The 17071-nt window shown below is 43.2% G+C and overlaps 1 protein-coding gene across 1 annotated transcript in view; it reads left to right on the top strand.

The window, feature by feature from the left end:
• The window catches only part of LOC110501883 (activin receptor type-2A), a 58573-nt gene that overhangs the window by 21205 nt on the left and 20297 nt on the right, over window positions 1-17071 (top strand). The window contains exons 2-4 of the mRNA XM_021579736.2: window positions 3207-3429; window positions 6065-6177; window positions 8911-9065. Coding sequence (XP_021435411.2) covers window positions 3207-3429; window positions 6065-6177; window positions 8911-9065 — 491 coding nt within the window. The remainder of the gene's footprint in view (window positions 1-3206; window positions 3430-6064; window positions 6178-8910; window positions 9066-17071) is intronic.

The raw sequence follows: 17071 nt of genomic DNA, 5'->3' as shown, positions 1-17071 counted from the left end.
TTTTATACAACAGCATTCTGTGTGTTCTCTTTTTGACTCCGTGTCCATATTTGCAATCAAACACCAGAATCTCCTTAGCTATCATACTCTAATTCCACTGATTTCAAAACTCGGTCCTCCAGAAAGTGGAGATTAACACTTATGCACTTCTACTACGTGATATCATTTTAAAAAAGCAGCGTTAGAAAGGATTACCTACACATATTGACCAGCTCATATTATAGACAGAAGCGAGCTACATGGCAGACCAATCCAAACTCATCTCTCGGCATGCCCAGCCCACTCATAATCTCAGCCAATCATGGCTAGCGGGAAGGTTGCCGTCTTTTTCTGTGGCTAAACCCACTAGGCTTGTAATTTTAACAATTTTATTTGTTATTACAGCACATATAAGTTCACATGCTCCAGAAGGCATTTCTGTCAAAAAACACATTTAGAAGGGCCCACGTTCAAATGGCTCTCCTGTGAAGTAGTGATGCACAACGTATGCCTAGTTTCCTGAAATTAGTCACATATCTCTCCCGCTCACTTTCTCTCCCTGTTTTTTCAATATCTGCTCTCTCTCATTTTCTCTCTCTCTCTCTCCTTCTGTCTCTCAAAATATCTCTGTACTTTTTAAATGAGGAATTATTTGAAACTAAGGATGTGTTGTATTTTTAACCCCAAGGACAACATGTGTGAAGAATAGACTTAGATTAGATACGTAGGCTTAACAGTAGCATTTTATACCTTCTGAGCTAAATCAAGCCGACAAGCCTATTCATAGAAAGCTTTCTATGCCTAAACTGTTAGTTCTCCTCTATTTGGTACTCCGAGAGAGAGAGGTCTTTACATGTGTGTGTCAGAGCCTCTGTTCTCTGTCTTAGCAAGAATAAGTTGTCAAACCACACCCACCACATCCTTTAGCTGAATAAGCCTTGTTTTTGTCGGTCAGTGTTAGGCCTACTTCTTGAGGTTTTGTCAGGGTTAACCACAAAACCAGCTCATGTTGTTTCATAAACAATATGGTACCCTCAGGCTGTTTTGTACTTTAAATTCAATATCCTTTCCCCTCCAGTTATTTAGATAAGAATAAGTGTCAAGGATTAAATTGAAAATATAGATAATATTTGTTTGGCCTTTTTGGTGTCTGAGAGGATCTAGCTCATTCCCCTTTAAAGGACCCATGAGCACCAACAAGGGAAATTCGTAGGAGCATATCAAATTGGGTGTCAAATGAAAGCTAAGAGTGTATATTTTGGGGAAAATGAAGGCATAGATTCATTTTTCAACCCTTTTCCATCTGAAAAGTTAGGCATAGGTAAAAGGCTTTGATTTTTAAATGGATAAAAAAAACTGTTTACCTTCTGTAATTTTAGGAAATATTGCCTTGTAATTCTGTTACTTTACGACATTTTTAAGTTTCTCTCCCTCATGAGGGATAATGAAAGTTTACAAAAGTAAAAAGTAATGGTAGACTATCAGATTTTATGAGTTTTAATCACGTAATAATTAATAAACAAATTGATATCAGTAGACCTATGAATTAGTTATAGCGATTTAACTGATTTCCATTTTTTTTAATTATCAATTAGTAAGTTATTAAATCTCGTAAACTTGTTAAAACTCATAATTCCTACCTGTCTTGTTCCATAGCCTACCTGTTCTACAGCCTACCTGTTCTACAGCCTACCTGTCTTGTTCCATAGCCTACCTGTTCTACAGCCTACCTGTTCTACAGCCTACCTGTCTTGTTCCATAGCCTACCTGTTCTACAACCTACCTGTTCTACAGCCTACCTGTTCTACAGCCTACCTGTCTTGTTCCATAGCCTACCTGTTCTACAGCCTACCTGTTCTACAGCCTACCTGTACTACAACCTACCTGTTCTACAGCCTACCTGTACTACAGCCTACCTGTACTACAACCTACCTGTTCTACAGCCTACCTGTTCTACAGCCTACCTGTACTACAGCCTACCTGTACTACAACCTACCTGTTCTACAGCCTACCTGTTCTACAGCCTACCTGTTCTACAACCTACCTGTTCTACAGCCTACCTGTTCTACAACCTACCTGTTCTACAGCCTACCTGTTCTACAGCCTACCTGTTCTACAACCTACCTGTTCTACAGCCTACCTGTTCTACAACCTACCTGTTCTACAGCCTACCTGTTCTACAGCCTACCTGTTCTACAGCCTACCTGTTCTACAACCTACCTGTTCTACAGCCTACCTGTACTACAGCCTACCTGTACTACAACCTACCTGTTCTACAGCCTACCTGTTCTACAACCTACCTGTTCTACAACCTACCTGTTCTACAGCCTACCTGTTCTACAGCCTACCTGTTCTACAGCCTACCTGTTCTACAGCCTACCTGTTCTACAGCCTACCTGTACTACAGCCTACCTGTACTACAACCTACCTGTTCTACAGCCTACCTGTTCTACAGCCTACCTGTTCTACAACCTACCTGTTCTACAGCCTACCTGTACTACAACCTACCTGTTCTACAGCCTACCTGTCTTGTTCCATAGCCTACCTGTTCTACAGCCTACCTATTCTATGGTCGACCATATGCGTGACAGTACATTATTGGCAATTGTTTGATTGACTCGTGTAGCGTGGGTTGTACAGCTCCGAGCACACTGTCAGACCTAGACCAGTGGGCTAAATGATTGTTGTGCCCCATTACCCTCCTGGACCTATCAAACATAATCATTAACAAGTCATATTAAGGCCTGCCAGGGCCAGAGATTTTCCCACACAGCATTTGAAGACTGTGTCGGTCTCTAGAGGGACACTCGTCACCACTGGTTAATTACAGGGATGGGAAGGCTTCACACTGTAGGGGGGCGATGACTGTGTTATCTGTCCTGGAATACTCCTGCACTGGACAGAGAGGGACATCATCCGTGCATTGCTTCATGAGAGCAATAGATAAGTAGTAGATTAAAAGAACATTAAATAAATAGGACATACTGTATGATGCTACACTGTAGACAGGGCTGGCCCAACATGAGCTCTGTTGATGTGCAGGACGCAGTAGGCATATTTTTATTTGTATGTACTTCCTTCGATCTTGTTTCTGTGTTTTGAACGCCATTAAATCGATTCTGCCAAATGATTTATTACATCAACCCATTTACCGTAAAACAAGACTTCTGTTCAACATTCACCTTAAAAAAAATCTGATCGAGTGTCTCCATATCTCTATTTCTCAGGGGCGATCCTGGGTCGGACCGAAACACAGGAGTGTGTCCACTATAACTACAACCCCAACCCTGCTGCCATCCAGGAGAACCGAGGGAACCGCAGTGGCATCGAGACGTGTGCCGGGGAGAAGGACAAGCGCAGACACTGTTTCGCCACCTGGAGGAATGTGTCGGGAATCGTAGATATCGTAAAGCAGGGCTGCTGGCTGGATGATCACAACTGCTATGACAGGTAGGGCCTATTGCATCAGGGCTCTGTGGTGGGGGTTTTATAGCATTTGTGATCTGTTACAACACACCAATGACACGGTGGAATGATTAAGTGTGTCATTGGTGTGTTGCAATGGGTCACGAATGTTATCAGTATATCAGTGAAAACTATTCTTATAGGCCTCTATAGGATCTCCATTCTATGTGAGGACTTGGTCGTCCCATGAATAGGATGTTAAAGGTGTCGGAATAGGGAGCAAGAAAAATCACGTGTTCCTGTGTTCCAATAGTCATACTAACCGTACTATTTGTGACGTAAATTGAGTATGTAGTATGCTTATTGGTCATAGTGTGGATAGAGTTAGTATGTCAAAAGTTCCCGGATGTCATACTAAATTCGCCAAAATACAAAGTATACAAGCAGTGGACACTATTTTCTTGCTTTTAGGGCCCATAATGCAATTCTTCAGAAAATGGTCGTGGCTTCACAACGTTTTCAGATATTTAAAATCAAAAGAAAATGTCTGAGAATATGCAGCCGAAGTCCGACGAGAGCGGACCCAATTTCATTGCTTCAACTGTTGAGCGATGTAATAAAGTCATGACTTTTCAAATAAGTTACGTTGGCTGACAATTTGTTAGCTACTGCTATCCTTACAAACAGCAGTATGAACCGGTATGTTAGCTAAGCTACCTAATGTTCGTTGCCTACTAATACATCGAACTTGCCAGTATATTAACTATATGTCATTCTTAGCTTAGCTAAGTGGCACAGTCGTTGAGCGTTCTCAATGGTCATTGTTAATTCGCTCTGGCTATCTACTCCGATTTCTGTGTACTCTCGTCTGAGTGTGCCAGAGTGCAGAATAACTGATGAATTTATGAACGCTCAACACCTGTTGAATATGGCCAATGTCAGTAAACGTTGGCAAAAAAAGCATAATTAAATTGTTTCCAGCAGCGCAGTTACAGTCACCAACGTTCTGGATAACATGAAAACAGCCTAACCAGCTCTGCTAGGGGTGAGTAAAATGGTCAGAGTGGGGTGTTCTTTCATTTGTGTCTGGAAGTAGCTAGCAAGCTTTCCAACGTTAGCTTGGGTGCTTGACTGCCGTTGTGAGGTCAGCATGCTCTGATCAACCCTACTCCACGGCCAAAGCGTCCATTGACGTGCGCTCCGAGAGCAATACGCTCTTAATTTACGAACGGACAGTCTGACAACCGCTCTGAATTTACGAACTCCCAGAGCGCACTCCAGATTGAATTTACGAACACACCGAAGTCGTAAAATGTCTAGCTAGTAATTTGTTATGCTAACAAGCTAGCAAGAGGTTGCATAGCAACAGCATCCACTTCCGGTAGACAGGCGACGCGCTAGTACTCTCAACTGAAAGGATACCTTTTGTTTACATTATACTAAAATGAACTAATAGTATGTAGTATATACTCATTAAGTATGTAATATACAGTATGTTAGTATGGGTATTTGAACACCGCTCTGGTTCATTGCCAACTGTTTTAAAATGGCAGCATCAGCCGTCTCAACTTGTTCTAACAGCTACACTACTGTGATAAGAAATTGAGCTTCTTCTCAAGTGATTTAAGACCTGCAATGTTTTTTTGAAACAGGCTAGGCCTAGATGTTTGCATATTGCCCTCTGAGCCAGAACAGACTGAGATAGAGAGATCTTTTATTTTTCCTCACTAATAAGGGTCTTGTGTTTTGAGCCTCTCTTCAGTTACCATGCTGTTTCTTGTAAGCTTTGCTCTCCATCCAAATCACATTTTATTTGTCACATACACATATTTAGCTAATGTTATTGCAGGTGTAGAGAAATGCTTGTGTTGCTAGCTCCAACAGTGCTGTAGTATCTAGCAATTCACAACAATACACACAAATCCATTCCACCGTATTGTGATATCTTCTCAGCTACCCATGCAGCATGTCAGCTAGCCTAGCATTACCCGAAACATTTAATTTTATAGCGTGCGAGAGCCCAGGCCCAGAAAGGCTGAGTTACCTGGTCCTCTTGTCTTAACATGCCGTTGAACCCCTTTACCTCCCAACTGCAGCAACAGCTCCCACCTGCAGCAACCGGATCCATGTATTTTTCAAGTGTGGCGTGCTTCCATGTTATTACTAAATGTAGAGCAACAGCTAACTCTGACCGCGCCGCGCGGCAGCTAACTCTGACCGCGCCGCGCGGCAGCTAACTCTGACCGCGCCGCGCGGCAGCTAACTCTGACCGCGCCACAGTTCAGTTCAGAGAACGGAGTGTTGCTTTGATGTCGTTTAACTGCCATGGAATGTAAGTTTGTCAGAAAATAATTCTACATTAAGTTTTTTTTCCTTCCCACCCAACTTGGTGAAACACAAAATAATAAAGTTGTTTACAGGAAGTAACATACTGTACCTACAACAACATGAACTACAGCATCATAAGGGCCAAGCACTTGAACTTGAGTTGTTTTTTTACATCCTATACCTGTATCGCCCCGGTCTGAAACTCAAGGATAGTTCTCAAATTCTGAAAGAAAAGCTTCTTTTTTTTTTTTGGTATACAATTGTAACACAAAGAAACCAAATAAATGACAAAAGTGTGGTCTTTCCAACATGATTGTGACACTGACCGCATCGTCTCGCACTTGTTTTTCAGTACTGAATGTGTGGAGAAGAAAGAAAGCCCAGACGTGTTTTTCTGCTGCTGTGAAGGAAACATGTGTAATGACAAGTTTGTCTACACCCCCGACAACACACAAGCTGTTCAGAGTAAGTTCTGGGTTTGTCTGTGCGTGCACGTGTGCATGTGTCTGTGTGTGTGTGTGTGTGTGTAACACCATATGAACTGAAGAATCTGTTATGCTGAAATCCGAAATGCGACTTTTTGTCTCATTATTAACGACACAATAAATAACCCAATCCGTAAATTTTCTCCCATTACGTAACGCTGAACGTTCTGCTGTGGTGTGGTTTTATGTTGGTATGCCCAGGTCTAGGAAGTGTGTGCCATTGCGTGTCGGACCGTGTCCTGTGTGGCTGCTTGTGTGTCATTCCTCAGGGATCGCTGTGTTTTTCAGATTAAAGGGGCTGGTCTATCCTCATTATCCCTGTTGAGCTAACGGGCCTCACTGCTAAACATCCTCTCAGCAGGAGGAGGAATGCAGTGACTCAGTCAGAGGAGGTTTAGCTAGCTGGGCAGGGGCACACTGACATCAGCTTCCTTAATGTACCTTGGTTCTGGAATTTCTTGGTCCTGGCTACATTCTTCTCGAAATTGTTGTAAAATTTCTTTTTTTTAAAGAACGTCTGTTTTAATATTTTTTTAATACCTCCTCAGTAAAGTATAATGAAAAGAAACATCTAATCAGTGTTCAAAAATGTCTTAATGTTGTGGTTGGGAAACTCCTATTGTTGCTTAACAATGAACAGAAATGCCCTTTTCAGAATAGTCTTGTTAATTCATGGGGAAAATCAGTGTGTTCTTTGCAGTGGAGGTCAGATAAAGGTTACCAAATAGGATGTATTGAAGCGTTGGTGTGGGGGAAGGGCCTTGTTCCCTCCGCTTATGCAACTGAACGTGGACATGAATTTGCAGCAGCGACGAACTAGATGTGGAATGCCCTGGATATTTGGAACAAAAGGCTAGGTCGGAGCCTGACTATGGAATCGAGCGACAGAGGCAGCATACACAGTCACATAGTCACACACAGTCACAGCTGCTTTAAAAAAAAAATAAAACTTGCAATAGGGCCTATTTTGGAGAGCGACCATGTAGAAGTGTAGGGTCCTATAAATTCATTTTTCTCTGTTTAGGTTTTCCAGTTTTCCATTTCTTTCTGTTTTTTTTGCTCTTAAAGCCACACTGTTTAAATAGAATGTCCAATTTTGTTGTTTTTCTAAGTCAACAACAATCCTTAAACCACATCCGGAGACCACTTTTCAGGTTTGGGAAAAATGTAATACTTTTAGATTTTTGGGTGCAGTTACCCTTTGATTCAACTGTGCACCAGCCAGAGACCGTTGTTTGGATAGCAATGTATCTGTAGCACTCATGTGATTGCAGAGTTTGCTTAAGAAATAGCCACTGGATTGATGAAAATAATCATGATATCATTCTGCCAGGTAGGCATAGGCTACTTTGTAGTTAGGTTTTTGGGAAACTGTACACATACACACAGAACTGTGTTACAGTCTTCAGTACATTTAGTTCCATACATTTAGTTCCATACATTTAGTTCCATACATTTAGTTCCATACATTTAGTTCCATACATTTAGTTCCATACATTTAGTTCCATACATTTAGTTCCATACATTTAGTTCCATACATTTAGTTCCATACATTTAGTTCCATACATTTAGTTCCATACATTTAGTTCCATACATTTTGGAGTATTGTTGAATTCCGTTTTAATATCTGGATTCCGTGATTCCGGCCGTGTTCTCCGTAAACCAGATTTTACAGGGCTCTTGGAGTGGATAAAGAGCGGGAGAGAGCGTCACCTGCTGACCAGAGCGATTCCATGCCTGTGTGGCGTGTGCCGTGTGGTGATCCTGCCAGGGGGTGGGGGGAGGAGGCGGCAGGGTGGAGAGGATGGGGGTTTGGGCCTGCTATGTTTTTCATTTCAAAGAGGCTAATCCGGGTTGTTATCCCGCTTGCAGATAAAATGGAGCACTGGGCAGGGGGAGGGGAGCGACGGGTAGAGGGTAGGAGGGGCAGGGGGAGGGGAGCGACGGGTAGAGGGTAGGAGGAGCACTGGGCAGGGGGAGGGGAGCGACGGGTAGAGGGTAGGAGGAGCACTGGGCAGGGGGAGGGGAGCGACGGGTAGAGGGTAGGAGGAGGGGCACTGGGCAGGGGGAGGGGAGCGACGGGTAGAGGGTAGGAGGAGGGGCACTGCACGGGGGGTTGTGGCAGGCAGGCAGCATCATGAACAGTGCCCCTCTTTTGCTACCTAATGCCAGTTCAGCGGAGGTCACCCACATAGAAAAGCAATGGCACGCCGTCTCTCTCTCACACACACACACACACACACACACACACTGGATGTCACGCTGGCAGGCGAAGGAAGGGAAATCCACCTCAGAGGTGACACGAGTGGATGTTGTGATTATGTGGTGGGGCTTCTGCTTTGGCGGCGAGGCGCGATCCAGTCTTATCTCTCTCTCTCATGAAGCTCTGTAATGGGCCTGTGCCAGGATGGGAGCCGGTCGAACCAAACATGCTTTAGCTAGATAGCTAGAAATGCATTCAATAAAAAATGACATCAGCCAGCTAAAGTTGAGCCCATATAATCTCTATATTATGAACACGGAGACTGCAACACATAAGTCATTATTTTTCACATTCTTGGCAAAGTTATTGTGGCGTCATTTTTACAAAACCCTTTCAGTGCTCCTTTCTTTTGAGTACATCCTATAATAGTCCTTTTGTCCTGGTATAATCTAGATTGATTGATTTAATTATCTTTCTCTCTCCCTCTCTTCTCTCTCTTTCCCTCCATAGCAACATCGAACCCGGTTACCCAGAAGCCTCCTGTCTTCACCACTCTGATGTACTCACTGGTGCCCATCATAGGCATCACTGCCATCATCCTCTTCTCGTTCTGGATGTACCGCCATCACAAGCTGGCATACCCGCTAGTCCTGGTGCCCACACAGGTATGACAACACACAGCACTAATGGACAAAACCCCCTTTAGTTACAATAACAGTTGTAGCTAGCTAGGCAATAACTGTAATAGGCTAACTGCTGTATATGAATGAGTGTTGTTCTCATTTTAATTTCACTTGTAGCTAGCTAGGCAATAACTGTAATAGGCTAACTGCTGTATATGAATGAGTGTTGTTCTCATTTTAATTTCACTTGTAGCTAGCATTTGATCTGTATTGGTTGGATGATGCAAGCAAGGTATTTTTTATTTTTATTTCACCTTTATTTAACCAGGTAGGCAAGTTGAGAACAAGTTCTCATTTACAACTGCGACCTGGCCAAGATAAAGCAAAGCAGTTCGACACATACAACAACACAGAGTTACACATGGAATAAACAAACGTACAATCAATAATACAGTAGAAACATCTATATACAGCATGTGCAAATGAGGTAGGATACCAGAGGTAAGGCAATAAATAGGCCATGGTGGCAAAGTAATTACAAATAGCAATTAAACACTGGGATGGTAGGGTGTGCAGAAGATGAATGTGCAAGTAGAGATACTGGGGTGCAAATGAGCAAGATGAATACAGAATTGGAGATGAGGTAGTTGGATTGGGCTATTTACAGATGGGCTATGTACAGGTGCAGTGATCTGTGAGCTGCTCTGACAGCTGGTGCTTAAAGCTAGTGAGGGAGGTAAGAGATATATAGCTTCAGATATTTTTGCAGTTCATTCCAGTCATTGGCAGCAGAGAACTGGAAGGAGAGGCGGCTAAAGGAAGAATTAGCTTTGGGGGTGACCAGTGAGATATACACTAAATATACTATATTCAGTGTCCACAGATATTGCTAGTCTGTGTACCATTCTCTTTAGCTAACATGCTACTCCTTATCATTCCCAAAGAGACTGGCCTTTTGGCAATCTCAAAGTTCAATAAGTCGTTATCAATAAAACGTCACAGTAAGGTGCAGAGTGTTCGATTCCCAGCTCCGCTAAAACCATTGACAACTGCGTGCCGTTTTCAAGGGATTGTTAAATAGATTTGAACTATTTGGTTGTAATATCATCACCACTCGAAGAGCATAGACAGAACTACACATTTCAGATTATTTTTTTATTATGCAAAACAATTGCGCACATTTAGCTCTATCGGAGTTATACAGCGTGTGACTGCATGCTTTTCATGATCAGATAACATCAATTGATATGTGAGGGTAGCCTCAAGATATCTCCCAAAATTGGCCACCGTTAACTGGATATTTGAGTTATATAAAATAAAAGTGAACTATACCTGACACATAGGAGTGGTTTAGGTTATTTTCCATCCTTTGTGGGCTCTGCCCGTCTAGCAGTAGAAGGGTGCATTTGCCAATGTAGTGTTAGCTAATTATGTTTACTTTGTAAGCTACTGTACTGGGAGAAACTGTGTACAGTTGGCTAAACATATAGCATAGTGGTAAGTAGACCGAATGTACCTTTCTCCATTCAATGTAGGCCTACCTAGCGAAGTTACCGAACATCCCCTTTTCAACTGTTTTTAAGTGTTTAATCACAATTGCTGCTGACAGACATGATTGATGGATCACGTCAATTTGGCTAGTTAACTTTTGCTGAAGTAGCTAGCAAGTTTACCAGATAATGTAGTTTCCGTGGTAACCAAACAAACTGACTTGCGTCATTACCGTGCTGATATTCTGTGCATATTATAGGGAAAGAATGCATGCTCTAAAATGCCCTTTAAGACCATCAGAAAAAAATATTCAACAATGCCATGGTATAATGAGAGTTATAAACTGGGTGGTTCGAGTCCTGAATGCTGATTGGCTGACAGCTATGTTATATCAGACCGTATACCACGGGTATGACAAAACATGTATTTTTACTGCTCTACTTATGTTGGTGACCAGTTCATAATAGCAATAAGGCACCTTGGGGGGTTGCGTCGTGCTTTGCTTTGTGACTAAGAATAGCCCTTAGCTGTGGTATATTGGCCATATACCACACCCCCCCCTGTGCCTTATTTCTTAAATATTGTTAGGCTGGTATTTACTGATCATGAAAAGCATACAGTTACTTGCTGTATAACTATGATGGAGCTAAATGTCTGCAATTGTTTTGCATAGAATAATCAGACGTGTGGTTCTATGCTCTTCAAGTGCAGCCAAATCGAACGTATTGTGACGTTTTATAGGTCGTTACCAATAGAAAGTCACAATAAGGTGCAGAGCGTTCGATTTGGCTGCCGGGGTGGCAAGGAAATTCTAAAATTTGAATTTTATAACAAATTCAAAAACAAACATTTAGCTGTTCGCTAGGCAAGTTGTATTTTGAAGCTTAAAACTAAGATGTTTTGTTTTTGGAATTGCGGGATGTTTCGTTTTAGAATTTAGATGTGAGCTAGTAACTTTTGACAACTTTTGACAGACTGTTTCTTCTGGACAAACAAATTGCAATTGCTTAGCAACCAGATACCAACATGTTCTGTGGAGAAAATAAGTTCCAATATTTGCATAATTGTTGTGATTGGAGGATAGCTGTGAGGGTGATCGAATCAGGATCAAATTTGAAGATGGCAGAAAGGCCTGTCTCTTTGGCACATGACATGGACTCACCTCAGTGGATGGAGTATAGGGAGTGTATAATGTAAAGAGACTAGTACCGAGGCTACAGATATGCCGCTGTAGACACAACACCTCTTTGTTTTTACTGTGGCCCGCTTCGTTCATAAACTTTTCCTCCATCACGGCATGCTGTGAGAGAAGTACTGCTGTATGAGACAGATCAGTAGCTATGGGTTGTATATGCTTACTGTACTTGAGCTTGTGCTGTTGGTTGGCTGAGAGTTTGAGAACTTTCAAACGTTGCACTACCTGCCACAACACTACCTGCTACAATGCATAGTGCCAACTGTAAAGTTTGGTGGAGGAATAATGGTCTGGGGCTGTTTTTCATGGTTCAGGCCATGCCCCTTTAGTTCCAGTGACGCAAAATCTTAACGCTACAGCATACAATGACATTCTAGACGATTCTGTGCTTCCAACTTTGTGGCAACAGTTTGGGGAAGGCCTTTTCCTGTTTCAGCTTGAGAATGCCCCCGTGCACAAAGTGAGGTCTATAGAGAAATGGTTTGTCAAGGATCGGTGTGGAAGAACTTGACTGGCCCTCACAGAACCCTGACCTCAACTCCATCGAACACCTTTGGGATGAATTGGAGTGCCGACTGCGAGCCAGGCCTAATGCTCTTGTAGCTGAAGTCACGGTTTTGTCTCACCAGGGGTGATGGTCGGATGCACGTTTATCTTCGAAGGAATGAGCGTTACACCGAGGCCTTTACTCGGGATCGATTTGGTGGTGGAAGGTCCGTCATGGTCTGGGGCGGTGTGTCACAGCATCATCGGACTGAGCTTGTTGTCATTGCAGGCAATCTCAATGCTGTGTGTTACAGGGAAGACATTCTCCTCCCTCATGTGGTACCCTTCCTGCAGGCTCATCCTGGCATGACCCTCCAGCATGACAATGCCACCAGCCATACTGCTCGTTGTGTGCGTGATTTCCTGCAAGACAGGAATGTCAGTGTTCTGCCATGGCCAGCGAAGAGCCCAAATCTCAATCCCATTGAGCACGTCTGGGACCTGTTGGATCGGAGGGTGAGGGCTAGAGTCATTCCCCCGAGACTTGTCTGGGAACTTGCAGGTGCCTTGGTGGAAGAGTGGAGTAACATCTCACAGCAAAAACTGGCAATTCTGGTGCAGCCCATGAGGAAGAGATGCACTGCAGTACTTAATGCAGCTGATGGCCACACCAGATACTGACTGTTACTTTTGATTTTGACCCCCCTTTGTTCGGGGACACATTATTCAATTTCAGTTAGTCACATGTCTGTGGAACTTGTTCAGTTTATGTCTCAACTGTTGAATCTTATGTTCATACAAATATTTACACGTGTTAGGTTTGCGAAAATAAACGCAGTTGACCGTGAGATAACGTTTCTTTTTTTTGCTGAGTTTATAACAACATAACATTATCGTCCCTCTTTACAGCCTTTAGTTTTGGTTGACAGGCATGAATGTACGGACACGGTTGGCAGATGGTCCGGTTGACATCAAGCCAGCGTATCATGTTGGACATAGTCTGAGCTGGGAAGTAGATGTGAGGAGCCATGCTGTTCTTTAACATCTTCATTGACTATTTCTACATAGGCAGGCAGGCATCCCTTCTGATGTTCCTGAGGTTGTGCCACAGCTGCAGCAGCAACAGTCTCAAGTTAAAGGGATCCACCTTCCAGAAATAAAAATCATGAAACTCCTGTCAATTAGGTGAAAGCCTGCAGTACCAGTCAAAAGTTTGGGCACACCTACTCATTTAAGGGTTTTTCTTTATTTTTACTATTTTCTACATTGTAGAATAATAGTGAAGACATCAGAACTATGAAATAGCACATATGGAATCATGTAGTAACCAAAAAAGTTTTAAACAAATCAAAATATATTTTAGATTCTTCAAAGTAGCCACCTTTTGCCTTTATTTTATTTTTATTTATTTTTTACCCCCCTTTTCTCCCGAATTTCATGGTATCCAATTGTTGTAGTAGCTACTATCTTGTCTCATCGCTACAACTCCCGTACGGGCTCGGGAGAGACGAAGGTTGAAAGTCATGCGTCCTCCGATACACAACCCAGCCAGCCGTACTGCTTCTTAACACAGCGCGCATCCAACCCGGAAGCCAGCCGCACCAATGTGTCGGAGGATACACCGCGCACCTGGCAACCTTGGTTAGCGCGCACTGCGCCCGGCCCGCCACAGGAGTCGCTGGTGCGCGATGAGACAAGGACATCCCTACCGACCAAGCCCTCCCTAACCCGGACGACGCTAGGCCATTTGTGCGTCGCCCCACGGACCTCCCGGTCGCGGCCGGTTACGACAGAGCCTGATGGCCCTTAACCACTGCGCCACCCGGGAGGCCACCTTTTGCCTTTGACAGCTTTGCACACTCTTGGCATTCTTTCAAACGGCTTCACCTGGAATGCTTTTCCCATATATTCTGAGCACTTGTTGGCTGCTTTTCCTTCACTCTGCGGTACAACTCATCCCAAACCATCTCAATTGGGTTGAGGTCGGGTGATTGTGGAGGCCAGGTCATCTGATGCAGCACTCCATCCCTGTCCTTCTTGGTCAAATAGCCCTTACACAGCCTGGAGGTGTGTTGGGTCATTGTCCTGTTGAAAAACAAATTGACAGTGAAACTAAGCGCAAACCCAGATGGGATGGCGTATCGCTGCAGAATGCTGTGGTAGCCATGCTGTGGTAGCCATTCTGGTTAAGTGTGCCTTGAATTCTAAAAAAAATCACAGTGTCACCAGCAAAGCAACCCCACACCATCACACCACCACCTCCATGCTTCATGGTGGGAACCACACATGCAGAGATCACCCGTTTACCTACTCTGCGTCTCACAAAGACACGGTGGTTGGAACCAAAAATCTAGAATTTGGACTCATCAGACCAAAGGGCAGATTTCAACCGGTCTAATGTCCATTGCTCGTGTTTCTTGGCCCAAGCAAGTCTCTTCTTCTTATTGGTGTCCTTTAGTAGGGGTTTCTTTGCAGCAATTTGACCATGAAGCCTGATTCACACAGTCTCCTCTGAACAGTTGATGTTGAGATGTGTCTGTTTCTTGAACTCTGTGAAGCATTTATTTGGCCTGCAATTTCTGAGGCTGGTAACTTTAATGAACTTATCCTCTGCATCAGAGGTAATTCTAGGTCTTACTTTCCTGTGGTGGTCCTCATGAGAGCCAGTCTCATCATAGCACTTGATGGTTTTTGCGACTGCACTTGAAGAAAACTTTGTTCCTGATTGACTAACCTTCATGTCTTAAAGTGATGATGGACTGTCGTTTCTCTTTTGCTTATTTGAGCTGTTCTTCCCATAATATTTGTATTTTATTTTATTTAACCTTTATTTAACCAGGTAGGCTAGTTGAGAACAAGTTCTCATTTACAACTGCGACCTGGCCATGATAAAGCATAGCCGTGTGAACAGACAACATAGAGTTACACATGGAGTAAACAATTAACAAGTCAATAACACAGTAGAAAATAAAGGCATGAGGAGGTAGGCGAATAATTACAATTTTGTAGATTAACACTGGAGTGATAAATTATCAGATGGTCATGTACAGGTAGAGATACTGGAGTGCAGAAAAGTAAATAAATATAAACAGTATGGGGATGAGGTAGGTAAATTGGGTGGGCTATTTACCGATAGACTATGTACAGCTGCAGCGATCGGTTAGCTGCTCAGATAGCAGATGTTTGAAGTTGGTGAGGGAGATAAAAGTCTCCAACTTCAGCGATTTTTGCAATTCGTTCCAGTCACAGGCAGCAGAGAACTGGAACGAAAGGCGGCCAAATGAGGTGTTGGCTTTAGGGATGATCAGTGAGATACACCTGCTGGAGCGCGTGCTACGGGTGGGTGTTGCCATCGTGACCAGTGAACTGAGATAAGGCGGAGCTTTACCTAGCATGGACTTGTAGATGACCTGGAGCCAGTGGGCTTGGCAACGAATATGTAGCGAGGGCCAGCCGACTAGAGCATACAGGTCGCAGTGGTGGGTGGTATATGGACTTGGTCTTTCACCAAATAGGGCTATCTTATGTATACCACCGCTACCTTGTCGCAAGACATCTGATTGGCTCAAACAAATTAACTTTTAACAAGGCACACCTGTTAATTTAAATGCATTCCAGGTGACTACCTCATGAAGTTGGTTGAGAGAATGTCTTCACTATTATTCTACAATGTATAAAATAGTACAAATAAAGAAAAACCCCTGAATGAGTAGGTGTATCTAAACTTTTGACTGGTAATGTATGTTCTATCAGTGGGTAAAATCTATATTTTTGGTCCATCTGTTAAGTCAGGAAATCATGTTAAAACGGGTCACAGACGCATGGTTCTTGTTACTGGAGATGGGTGGGGGTGGAAACACACTAACACTTTTAAAACAATTACCTGCTTCCAGATCCCCAAATCAGCTAAGTATGGTCAAACTTGTCTAGAACACATTCATCTGTTTTTATATTGACATGACAAAGTATAGATTTCACTTAGATGTGCCCAATCTAAACTGTGTACCAAATGATTCAACTCAGTTTCTCCTTCAAGTATTATCTCGCAATGTGTCTGTGGGAAATGTGGGAAAGGGCCCGTGTTGCTATAGCAACGTACTCTGCACTCGAGACGAACTGCAAGTTGAACTCGATGAGAGGCTCCTAAATTAATAGTGCCGTTTGTTTAGGTGCTTTTTTACAGCTAGCTAGCTACTTTACATACTGATATTGACTTTGGTGTTATTGTGTGTTGCTACGTTTGCTAGCTAGCCAGCTAGTCAGCCAGCACAGAGAAAGAGCTTTGTATTGTGGGTTTTGTAGTCGATTTGAGCTGCAACACATTTCCACATGTTGTTACCAACCTTGTTATAACGACAAAATGAAATAGTTGTTCACCCAAAATATTGTTTGTGTTATTTAACACTGTTTACCACTGTTAATCATAGAAGTGAGTGGTTTGGTGTGGATTATCTATAAGTTTAGAGGTCACGCCGACCCCTTTTTGAGGCTCCTGAACCAAAGGGCACTCGACCTCTCTTCACAATGAGACCCACTTCTCTGACATAAGAGCATCAGTGCTGATTTTAGAACCAATGTCCACTCCTGCATTAGTGTTATAATAGTTAGAAGACCGATCGACATGCGGTACATGAACCTGTCTCAGAATCGGTGTAACGGGTTATGTTAGAGGCTGATAGAAGGACGGCTGGTTAGGCCTAGCTAGGATGAGTGGTCCTTTCTCAGTATGGGCGTCCTAAGCAAGTACAGTGCCTGATAATCATGAGAGGCGGATTGAAGAGGGCAATTAAGTGTGCGCGTGTGTGTGGTTCTCGCCCACTTGTCATCGCCCGCACCACAAAACACTGAGCACAGGAAAGTGTTTGCTCGTTCGGAG

The sequence above is a fragment of the Oncorhynchus mykiss genome, chromosome 22 (assembly GCF_013265735.2).
Source record: "Oncorhynchus mykiss isolate Arlee chromosome 22, USDA_OmykA_1.1, whole genome shotgun sequence".
NCBI lineage: Eukaryota > Metazoa > Chordata > Actinopteri > Salmoniformes > Salmonidae > Oncorhynchus > Oncorhynchus mykiss.
This window is presented reverse-complemented; position numbering and strand designations above follow the sequence as displayed.